Genomic DNA, 12,365 nt, shown 5'->3' with positions numbered 1-12,365 from the left:
TTTTTTCCTCCTCGTCTTTGCTGTTGCTTGTCTGTGTCTGTCAGCCTGCGTTAGACCACAGTATGGAAGTGAGGAAAACGCTCTGTGATGCAGTATGCCTTGTCTCAGCGTAGGACACCTACAACCACTTCTCCCCGTCTGTCTGTCGTCCTCTCCGATCAAACATGTCTTACATATCAAGGGTGCAATCAGCTTGTCATTGCAGACCCCCTTCCCCCTATATTACCATATATGTGTATCTCTCTCTATATATGTACAGTATGTGGGTGTGCGTCACATGCTTGTTATTCATTGCACCCATTCTATCTTCTTCTCTCTCTTGCACTCTCTCTCTCTCTCTTGCTTCTCTCTCCCTCTCTCTTTCACTCAGGTCACTTTGACAAGCTCTCTCTCCTCCCACTAGCATTGCAATTAGCATATTAATAAACCACAGTACTGCCAGCAGAGAGAGAGAGGGAGAGGGAGAGGGAGACACACACAAGCACACATACAGAGACAGAATAAAATTCCTTCTGCCTGCTTCCTCTGAGGCCCAATTTCTGCCTTTTAGGGGGGCTTGTTTTGTTCTTTGAGATCTCACAAGGGCATTTTATGCCAGGAGCCTTAGCTGTGGGCAACCAGTACCTGCTCGTCTCCACACCAGGCATGTGAAGATGTCAGTGGGTTGCGCATGTCCTGGTAAGTGCCCCTCTTTTTTTTTTACCTTCTTATGTCTTTTTTTTTTGGCTAATTAACTTGCAATCAATTAAGTGAAGATGTGTCGTCTTTGCTGCAGGAGTCAGGGCCTTTGTATTTTCTTGCCATGGAGTCCATTGAATTTGCAAAAGTACCTGCTTGTTTTTTTGTTGTTTTTTTTACCTGTTTGGGGGCGACGGGGGAAAAAAAGAAAAAATTCCCAGAGTTCCTAAATGTCAGCCAATCAGAAGTGTCTCTTGGACTTTTGACCTTAGGTCATGGGGTCATTGCAATAGGCTCATTTCTGACTAATGCTAATTGAATGACATTAACAGATATTGTCATAGGGATGATTATAGTCTCTGTTGAGGAGTGCGACTTATTTTTGCCTTTCTGGGCGCTTACCCTTAAAAGCTATTATCCACCCGCCCCCCTTCCCACCTCCCTAAAATCCTGTGCCCCCCAGGGGTTACTAGAGGTTATTGCCAGTCAGTGAAAGACCCATTTTGGACCTAGTTTGAATGACATGATTGTGCGTTTCCTTTTTTCTGCTATTCTAAGTTAACTCCTACAATGCTGGAGAGGCATGGCACCTCTGAGTCCTGTAGTCGCCGGAGTTGCCTGTTGATCACCTTAGTGCCGAAACCCTAAAAGGGTGATCCTATAGGTTTTATTCTAAGGCTGCTGTTATTGCAGAAGGATTGTAGAGCTTCACTTTAAGGCGATGTAGCTTTGCTGTCTGGATCTGTAAGAAGCAGTGGAGTTACTGCAGACTGGTGCACATTCTGTGTATACATATTTCTTGCTGTGTTTAGCAAAGACACCTTTTCCGGAGTGGTGTGTGCACTGCGCTCATATCTGCAGGGACTCATTAGCAATGTCTTAAGGAAAAGCAAGAAAACATTAGCGGGTCATTTAATGGTGTAGCTGCTGAATGGGGGTTTAAATAGGGAACTGTTGTCTTTCACAATACAATCCCCTGCTCCCTTAAGACTTAACTCTATAGCAACAACATTACCCTGTGTTTGTTTTGGAGATCAGTATGGATACATTGTATCACCTTTTATAGGGTAGTGCACAGAATATCATTGCAAGAAGCAAAAGAGAGAAAGATTGATTCTATTTATGTAAACAAAATGTAACTTTCTGGCCATGGATTCTTTTTGGTGGCTCTGACCCCTGTTTCTTTAGATCAGAGTGAAGCAACCTGTGACTGATGTTGTGGTCTCTACATGATGATACCGCAATCGGCTGGGGAAGACTTTGCACAATGTTCTGTTGAGAGAAATAGATCAGGGGCAGGAACCTTCATGGTTATGTCTGGCTCAATCATATCAGTAGACTTCCCACACTTCTAGGTTGATGTTTTGGTCTAAAGCGCATTTGTTTCTGTAATGACGAGGGTCAGATTTTGGTTTCATGCAACTTAATTAGTATATATTTATATTGGTGCAAAATGGCTTATGAGTATCTGCACCATATTTAGTAGACTATCATTGTGTATGAGAAATATTTTGTTCAACTGGCATATACTTAAATAGGTTTAAGATATTAATAAGCTATCCTCAGGACAGATCAATACCAGACTGGTGGGGGTCCAATACCTGACACCCCCACCAATACTCCGGTGGTGGCCGGATGTAAACATTAAACAGTTGGGTGCCGGGTTTCAGACCCCCACCAATATGTAATCGAAGACCTATCCTAAACATAGGTCATCAATATCTTATGTCCCTTTAATGATGGCCCAGCAGTGAACTCGCTTAGACAACAATAGAAAAGAATACAAGAAAGTTGCACATTTTGCAGTTTAGGATTTGACAACTGAAGCTTTATAATATAGAAACCGTCACCACATCCCCATTTCAGAAAATTGATAATAAATTAGTTCTTTGCTCTGTTTCCCAACATTTGCAGCCTCAATTTCATTTTTTTACATCACTATTATTTGATTCAGTTATGGGACCATAACTTTAAAGGGGTTGTCCAGAATTTTAAATTTTTAGATTATAAGTCTCTCATTTATTAGCCAGAGCAGATCGCTGCTATAAGGATACCCAACATGTCAATGGACATCAATAAAAACTCTGTAATGCCTGATCTCTCCTGTGGTGGCGCTGCAGGGAAGTAGAACACCTGCTACTTTGTTGTTCCTTCATTGCTAGATGGAAAACTTGTCATTTTTGTTAGGGCTGTTCACCATGGAGAACTCCTTTAAGGAAAAGCTATATTATGGATAGCACTGCGAGTAATTCCCTAATATTGCACTTTATCAGATTCCTCTTTTTTTAACGTAAATGTGATTCTTTTAATGAGCTGTCGAGGTTGCACGAGAAGGAGCCTAGCAGCCTGTATTCTGCGAATGGTCTTCTCACTAGGACACGATCCCTATCATATTCACAGAATACAGGCTGCTGTAAACATCGGCTGCATTGTGGTGACAACCTGGGGTCTGATTTCCTCCAAGTATTAGAAAATGATTCGAACAATGGCACAATATTTGGGAATTATTTCTAAAGGTTTTTTTAGGGACTGACTTTTTTTTGTATCCAGCCGAAGGGGATGTTCACATAAAGTTTTTTATGTGGATTTTTAAAGCAGATCCTTTCCAAAATCCACATGAAAACCACATCAAATATTCTTTCAGGCTGTGTGCCCACTATGCGTTTTTTAAGCATTTCTGCAGCGGCAATTCCGCTGCAGAAACGCTTAAAAAACGCTTGGTAGAAGGCCTGCCATGGTCCCCAATGATAATCTGCATGTGCTGTGCACATGCTGCGGAAATTTCCGCTGCGGATTATCATTGCAGAAAAAAACGCAGCACTACCAATTATTTTGCGGAATTGCTGCGCTTTTGCCGCCATTGACTTGCATTGGAACGCATGATACCCGCATCACTGCATCTGTACTTGCGCATTCCATGCGTTTCAATGTGCGGATGGTACCCACGTTTGGAGAAGAGGAGACTCTCCTCCGGACCCAGGTACCACAGTACATGTAAAAAAAGAATAAAATAAAAAATAAATATTATACTTACCTTCTGATGGCCCCCGGTGTCTTTATCCTGGCTTGCCGGCAGCTTGCGGTGGACTGAAGGACCTGCGCTGACGTCATTTAGTCATGTGACGGGTCACGCGACCGCTGACGTCGGCAGGTCCTTTAGTGTACTGCGAGCTGCCGGCAAGCCGAGACGCATCGAATAAAGACACCGGGGGCCTTCAGAAGGTAAGTATAATATTTATTTTTTTATTTTTTACCATTCTTTACGGTCACACTATATAAATCCATGCCGTTGCATGGATTTATATAGTGTGACCAAGTTGTCAAGCACTTTTCCAAGTGATGCTAAAATTGCTTGGAAAGCGCTTGTCAACCCGCATGCGGAAATGCAAGTGAAGAACTCTTCACATCCCCATGTCCCTGGCAGGAAAACGCATGTACAATCCGCATGTACAATCCGCATGTGTTTTTTCTGCCAGGGAGATGCAGAAATGCTCAGGAAAAATCCGGAGCATTTCTGCATCGTGGGTGTGGCGCCCCGAGGGCTCGGCCGCTACAGGGGTATTGCACCTCAGACCAGAGGTGTGATATTCCACTCCCGGGTAAGGATGGAGAATGGACCAGGGCTCAGTTAGCTGCATGCAGCACACACACCCCATTTCCCAGGGACAGCTCAACGGTGCTCCCACTAGACAGAAGTGCAGGCACGACTGACCATGTCCCTGCTGGAGTGGGGAGGGAGGGGTGGAACACCCAGTGCTGTAGGGGCAGATAGGGGGCGGTTCCTGAGTGTAGGAAGGAGCCCATTGGTTGCTGGTCACCTGGGCTCATGGCTAGAGGGAGGTATAAAAGGTGGGCACCATCTTAGTTCTGGGTCAGTTCAGCCAGAGGAGAAGACAGGGAGTAGAGGCTCTGTAGGAGCTCTACTCCAGGAGGGCCTAGTGAAGAGGCCGAGGAGGAGGTGAAGGGGAGCTGAGATTCTGGCTCATCTCAGCTCCAAGAGAACGGAACAAGAAAGGAACAGAAAGGAACAGAGAAAGAGAAGGAGAGACAGAGAAACAGAAGGGCTCAGGAACAAGAAGGTGGAAGGGACCCTAAGAACCCACGAGAATCCAGGGTGAAGGGTCAGGCAGATTAAGGGTACCGGATCCCAAGTTGGTGGAGGAGAAACAACCCTCAGCCAAAGACCGGTCGTCGTGATCATCTATTGGTGCGACACCTCATCAAACCTGCTAGGAAGGCACCATATAGGACAGCGGAGGACGGGGCCCACGTTTAACCACACAAGTCCGCGGCAGCTGGACAAAAGTGGGCCACTGGTGAGGCAGGCCAGAGAGAGGATTAAAGGGGGTCCTGTGCCATGCTCCTGAACTGCCTGGGAGTTGACCGAGCCCCACACCTGGTGGACGCAGCACGGCTCGGGCGGTCACTATCTGTGCACAAGTGACCTGGACTACCTGAACTGTGAGTAAAAGACATTGGACTGCAGTACGTTGTCTGTGTGCTTTTTCGCTCCTCCGGCACTACCGGCACTGGGACTCTCACTACCATCACTCCCAGCATCCACTACACTGCCCTGGGGCTGCACTCTTCCCGTGGGGAGTCACATCACCTCAGCTGCACCCATCATCAGCCCCAGCGGACTGCCTTGCAGCGGCGGTTCCTAATAACCGCAATCCACGGGTGGCGTAGTCGGACATTATCTAAAGCACGTAGCAGACTACCATTGGCCTGACCACCCTGAGCCGCGGGACCGGGCCGCCACCACTACTACCCCCATCGTTCCCCTATCGCCCGGATCCGCGTGCCCCACGGCCCAGGGGGCGAGTCAGCTTTGGCGTAGTCGGCAGGATTTCGTGCCCGCTAACAACGGATACTGCGCGCCTGAAAAGAGACTGTTTCATTGTACCAAAGATGGCGCCCGCCCCAGAAGAACGAGCGCCATAATGTGCGCACCAAAAGACAGCAGGAAGCCACCTCCCATCGTGGGCCAGGTCCCAGAATGGCGCCAAAGAAGAAGCCCGCCCCCACCAGCCATGAATGCAGCAGTGGAGATGTCCATCAACATGGGGGGACTGCCCCTGAAAGTGATTGTCAGCAGAATGCCCCAGGACCACCCCCTCTGGGGGCGGAAAGAGAAGAAAACTGTGGGGCAGGGCGCGGTCTGGATCAGTCTGGCCAGGCCGCACCCGGAGATGGAGGGGGAAATCAGTGCCGGTACCCTGGTAAAGGGCCTGCTGCAAGCAACACCACCATGCAGCCTCACCGAGCTGTTAGCCCATCTCCCCAAGGAGGATCCCGAATACACACGGGCGGCGCTGGAAGAACTGGACCGGAGGATGGTCCGGGCTCAGCAAGAAGTGATCGCCGGATGGAAGGAGGAAGTGGCCCGGCGGGCTGTGATCCTGCAGCTGAAGGCGCCAGCAACAAGCAGCGCACCAGCCAGTGAGGGCCGAGCGGAGGCCGAGGACGACGCCGCGGAGGAGGCCGCGACAGCAGAGGCAGGTAACGGAGACGCCCCTGCACCGAATCCTAGGGCCGCCGACCTGCCCCTGCACCCCGTCGCGGAGCCCCACGCACCGGGACCCACTGTTGACACCGTGCCCTCCCCGCCATCAACCAGCCCCCAGGCTGTCGACGTTGCCAGCGAGCCCCGCCCCACGCCGTGCCCTCTGACCCCGGGCGTGCTCAGCCAACCGCCACCGCAGGCCCGGCCGCAAGGCCCTGCACTCCCGGGCGCCGCTGCCCTGATGGAATCTCCTGCACCAGCTGTGCCACCTGTGGGAGCAACAAGGAAACGACCAGCACGGGCCTGGTCGCAAGGTCACGTGCCCCCGGGCGCCGCCAACCCACTTGCGCCCCCTGCTGCTGCAGTACCACCACTGGGCGCGGATCTCTTTGCCCAGCACACCACTCCGGAGGGGCTGCCTTTCATCTGGCCCCCCGAGTTTGTCAACCCCCGCTTCCGGAAGAGCCCGTCCGCGGAGATCGACGTACCCTCTGAGCCCCTCATACCTGCTCCAGCGCCTCAAGAAATTCCCCAGCTGCCATTACAAGACGTCCAATTTGAATGGGACCCCACAGGGGAGGACCTGATGGGGTTCACGAAGGAAACGCGAGCGAGCGCAGCCGAGCGGCGAGAGGCCTGCCGCCAACAGCTGGAGATGTTTGAAAAGGAGCAGCGCGAGCGGCGGGTGAAGCAAGAAAAGCTGCAGGTCCAGAGTGCGGAACAGAAAATGAAGGCGCGACGAGATCCCCGAACTGCCCGCAGACCCCGAGTCACCGGGACTGTGGTGAAGTTCCAGATGGAGCGCGGCTGGGGCTTCATCCGAGACCCCGAGACCATCAGTGACGTGTTTGTGACAAGGAGAGATGTGGAGAGTCACCTACCGGAAGGCCATCGTGGGCGGGATCTATTCCCAGGCGACGTGGTGTCTTACACCCGACACCAAGGCGTGAAGGGGTGGTACGCCCTACACGTCCGCCGAGTAGTAGAGGAGGAGGAACAGCACTACTCGGACGCTGAGTACCAGGAGGGCCCGGACGGGCCTGAAGATCCGTATGAGGAGGAAGAAGGAGCGTCACGAAGACACCGTTACCAGTGAACGGTCAAGTGGCATTGTAAGTAGTTACCCGTAAGGGTGCAAAGGAACTGTGTGGGACTGTTACAGAGTGAAGTGTGGTCCCCGTTGGGACTGATATAGAACTGTGTGAACGTTATCCCCTATCCCCTAAGTAGCCAAGCTGAGGACTGAGAACAGCCACCCCTCTTCCCCTAACAGGCTGAGGACTGTGAGCAGCCATTCCCCTATGCCCACCGGCCGAGGACTGGGAACGGCCAATCCCTTGTATATAGTTGCGCTTCTTAAAGCGCCCCCTACTGGTTTTATACAAGAACCGCAACGTCTACCTCAAAGTTAAAATGGACTGTTGCACCTTTAAGAAGAATGAACACCTGGTCGCAAGTTGCACCGCGACCGTGAACCAAGAATACAAGGATGTGCTTTAATTAAAAATGTTTTAGATTTTATATGCTGCTAAATAGTAATGTGAAAGTTTTCTATAATGTTTTATACAAAAGAGTTCCGGAAGTATTGAAAAAGTTTTCTATAATGTCTAGTGAAAAGAAAAGTATGTCCCATAAAGGGAACTGAACCGTATTGTCTGTTTCTAAATGTGAAAAGTTTTAAAAAAGTTTGCATGTCCTGTAATTACCTGTTTTTGCTCTTTTCCAGCCCGAGGACGTGCTGTGCTTTACCAGGGGGGAATGTGGCACCCCGAGGGCTCGGCCGCTACAGGGGTATTGCACCTCAGACCAGAGGTGTGATATTCCACTCCCGGGTAAGGATGGAGAATGGACCAGGGCTCAGTTAGCTGCATGCAGCACACACACCCCATTTCCCAGGGACAGCTCAACGGTGCTCCCACTAGACAGAAGTGCAGGCACGACTGACCATGTCCCTGCTGGAGTGGGGAGGGAGGGGTGGAACACCCAGTGCTGTAGGGGCAGATAGGGGGCGGTTCCTGAGTGTAGGAAGGAGCCCATTGGTTGCTGGTCACCTGGGCTCATGGCTAGAGGGAGGTATAAAAGGTGGGCACCATCTTAGTTCTGGGTCAGTTCAGCCAGAGGAGAAGACAGGGAGTAGAGGCTCTGTAGGAGCTCTACTCCAGGAGGGCCTAGTGAAGAGGCCGAGGAGGAGGTGAAGGGGAGCTGAGATTCTGGCTCATCTCAGCTCCAAGAGAACGGAACAAGAAAGGAACAGAAAGGAACAGAGAAAGAGAAGGAGAGACAGAGAAACAGAAGGGCTCAGGAACAAGAAGGTGGAAGGGACCCTAAGAACCCACGAGAATCCAGGGTGAAGGGTCAGGCAGATTAAGGGTACCGGATCCCAAGTTGGTGGAGGAGAAACAACCCTCAGCCAAAGACCGGTCGTCGTGATCATCTATTGGTGCGACACCTCATCAAACCTGCTAGGAAGGCACCATATAGGACAGCGGAGGACGGGGCCCACGTTTAACCGCACAAGTCCGCGGCAGCTGGACAAAAGTGGGCCACTGGTGAGGCAGGCCAGAGAGAGGATTAAAGGGGGTCCTGTGCCATGCTCCTGAACTGCCTGGGAGTTGACCGAGCCCCACACCTGGTGGACGCAGCACGGCTCGGGCGGTCACTATCTGTGCACAAGTGACCTGGACTACCTGAACTGTGAGTAAAAGACATTGGACTGCAGTACGTTGTCTGTGTGCTCTTTCGCGCCTCCAGCACTTTCAGCACCGGGACCCGCACTACCATCCCTCCCAACATCCACTACACTGCCCTGGGGCCGCACTCTTCCCGTGGGGAGTCACATCACCTCAGCTGCACCCATCATCAGCCCCAGCGGACTGCCTTGCAGCGGCGGTTCCTAATAACCGTAATCCACGGGTGGCGTAGTCGGACATTATCTGAAGTACGTAGCAGACTACCAATGGCCTGACCACCCTGAGCCGCCGGACCGGGCCGCCACTACTACTACCCCCAACGTCTCCCTATCGCCCGGATCCGCGTGCCCCACTGCCCAGGGGGCGAGTCATGGGCACTTAGCATAAGGTTAAGATTTCACAAGGAGTATTTGGTGCAATTTTGACGCTGCATATTTTCGCTGCCCAAAAAAACCCCCCTGCAACATATTACAGTTCCAACAAAGTGGAGAAGTTCTCTCTAAGGGCCTGTGAACATGTTGCAGATTTGTCACGTTTTGGTCACAAAACCTGAAGGGTTTCCTGATGGCAGCAAAGTGAATGAGATTCCTGAAGTCTCATACACACGTTGCTTTTTTAGGCTATGTTCACACGTTGTGTTTTCGCTGCTTTTTTTTCAACAAGCAAAACCTGCTCTCTTGGCAGTAAAGAAGTAGCGTCAAAAAAGCAGGTTTTGCTGCATTTTTGCTGCTACTGCGTTTTTGTCAGGGTACCTTTGTCTCTTGTGCATGCTGATAAAGTTTAGTGCATAAAAAAAAACGTGATACAACTTCCTCAGGTCTTGGCACCAAAAACGCAGCAAAACCAAACACCTGCATTTTTTGCTGCATTTTTGCACTTACTCGTTGATTTCAATGGTGGAAAAATGCTGCAAAAATGCTGAAAAAAACACTGAAAGAAGTGACATGCTGCATTTTGCAAATAGGCAGCAGTTTGACAAAATAGTCAGGAAAAAAACAACAACTTGTGTGCTTGACATTTCTGAAATCTCATAGACTTTGCTGGTACTGTAAAACGCAGCAGAAAATTTGCATAAAAAAAACGCAGCAAAAACGCAATGTGTGAACATAGCCTTAGATGTGCAGATTTGGTGCAGATTTAAATCTGCAGGATGTCAATTCTTACCGCAGATTTCACCCATAATAATGATTCGGTAAAAATCTGCACCAAAAATACATGTGCAAAACGTGCCAAAAATGCACCTATTTTATCCTGCGTTTTTCCTTCCAAAGGATGCAGAAATTTCTGCACCAAATACTTGATGTGTGCACATACCCTAAATCTCATGCCCACTGTGCCTTTTTTATGCAGCATAAACTGACCTGCGGGGCGTTTTTTACATCAATTTCTCTTGCGGTAAATATTTATTTATTTATTTTACTCACTTATATAGCGCCATTAATTCCACAGCGCTTTACAGACATTATCATCACTGTCCCCATCGGGGCTCACAATCTATATCCCCTATCAGGATGTCTTTGGAGTGTGGGAGGAAACCGGAGAACCCGGAGGAAACCCCTGCAAACACGGGGAGAACATACAAACTCCTTGCAGATGTTGTTCTAGGTGGGATTTGTACCCAAGACCCCAGCGATGGCGTTTTCTTTGCGTATTTTCCCCATGAATGAGATTAGTAAAATTTTGAATGGAAAAATACACACTTTTTTGAAGTAAAAAAACTGCATTAACTGATCAATAAAATCAATCGCTAAAAATCAGGAAGTTTCCAAAAAAAGCAGTTTTATCTAAAACATGACAGACCAAAAAGAGACAATAAACGCAGCTGAAAAAAATGTGGTAAAAATGCACTCAAAACGCAATAAAAAAAAACAAGTAATTTAGCTCATCGGTGCAAAAACGTTGCGTAAAATCAGCTACATAAAAAAAGCATCAAATACCCATAGTGGGTTTTTGGAGTGGATCAAAATCCTGGTGGGAAACATTCTGTGTGAACAAATCCTTAGAGCAGCATGCAGATCGTTCTCCTTATATAAGATTTCGAAACTTAACAGAGTGGTTGACTTTAACAATCATTCTTGGCATAATGGTAATTATTACTGATCACCACCCACATTTTTTAAGGGGTTGTCCAATTTTTAAAATGGCTTTTTCCACAATAGAAGAGTATTCCAAGTATAAGCTGATCACAAACCGTCAGATCAGATGTGATCTATGGAGGAACTTGGCAAAAAGAAAAAGTTCAGTTTCTAAGCAGTGCCACCACTGGTGAAATGGGGGTATTGCACAATTTCTATTATCTCTATTATACACTTTTTTTTTCAGAAAGGGGAAAATGTTGTGTACCATCATGGTCTTTTTTTCTTGCTTTTGTTACAGTCAATGAATTGGTAGAAATGGTAGTAACACTCAGGACGCAGCAGATTAGATTGTGTTGTTTGTAATGAGAAACTAGAAAACATTCATTATTATGTGTGAACTTCACACCCAAAATGTCGTCTGCCACCTCCGGCTGAGATTGTTTGTGTAACGGCTTATCTAAAATAGGATGGAGACTAAATAAATTGCTTTTTCCACGATTTACTTACTGACGCAGGGAATAGACTGAAAGCCAAAGAAAACGGCTCAATGTATTAAAAGGGTTGTCTCATGATTACAGCCCCTTTATATGTGCCTTAGCAAAACATATAGATATCATGGAGGAGGATGACCCACTCAGGACATCCCCTGTAAGCAGAGGGGGGAGCCATTAATAGCCAAGTGCTCTTGCTTTGGAGGACCCGACCTTTCCAGTTATTACTTGGCCACCATGTAATACCATATTTGTCCTGTAGTGGCCGCTGCAGTAAAAATGTACTGCCAGCTACCGCCTCCTCCCTGATCTGATCGATTGGGGTTTCTCAATTCGGACCTGCTTTGATCTGATCATTGATCATTTGCAATCCAATAGCTCGTAATAATGCACAACTCACTCTGTTTTAGAGGGGTAAATGGCCCCCTGACCTCTCGGGCCCCTGTGCGGCTGCACCAATGATATGTCCACCCCTGGGTGCAAATATGTGACTAGTCGGTCCTGAAGGAAGGATGATTGTATTTGCTCTGCCCTATGTCATGTATTTAATTACTTGTTCTGCCCGTTCACACAGAGCATAGTGAGTTGAATTTCTGCTTGCTGTCAGGGAATGGAAACGTTCAAAGATTACATTTATACGCTGAAAAAAACCCTCAAAAATCCATCATTTTAGTCCTGATCCCTTACAGATTCTCCCTGCGCAGAAGAAATTTTCTTATATGAAAATAAGACACATTTGGTTCTGGATGATTCAATTGTTAGAATGTCTGGAGCTTCATTTCTCTGATACAAAGTTACAAATCCCCTGCTCTCCAGTGACTAGTAATGTGGTGCAGTCCCTGCACATTCGGTGGCCAGAAGCTGTATATGTAATACGCTGCAATGAGTCCGGCAGGTGTACAGATGTCAGCACCATTCACTG

At 48.4% G+C, this 12,365-nt stretch overlaps 1 protein-coding gene across 2 annotated transcripts in view; it reads left to right on the top strand.

The window, feature by feature from the left end:
* The first annotated feature begins 415 nt into the window (after positions 1 to 415).
* Positions 416 to 12,365, top strand: part of LDB1 (LIM domain binding 1) — a 200,473-nt gene continuing 188,523 nt past the window's right edge. The window contains exon 1 of one of the 2 annotated variants that reach the window (XM_073684940.1): positions 416 to 678. In XM_073684940.1, the coding sequence (XP_073541041.1) occupies positions 654 to 678 (25 nt within the window). In that variant the 5' untranslated portion in view covers positions 416 to 653. The remainder of the gene's footprint in view (positions 679 to 12,365) is intronic. The other variant, XM_073684937.1, reaches the window with a different exon arrangement.

This window comes from Phyllobates terribilis, unplaced genomic scaffold (assembly GCF_046119375.1).
Source record: "Phyllobates terribilis strain yellow unplaced genomic scaffold, ASM4611937v1 Scaffold_5__5_contigs__length_657084704, whole genome shotgun sequence".
NCBI classification, from domain to species: domain Eukaryota; kingdom Metazoa; phylum Chordata; class Amphibia; order Anura; family Dendrobatidae; genus Phyllobates; species Phyllobates terribilis.
This window is presented reverse-complemented; position numbering and strand designations above follow the sequence as displayed.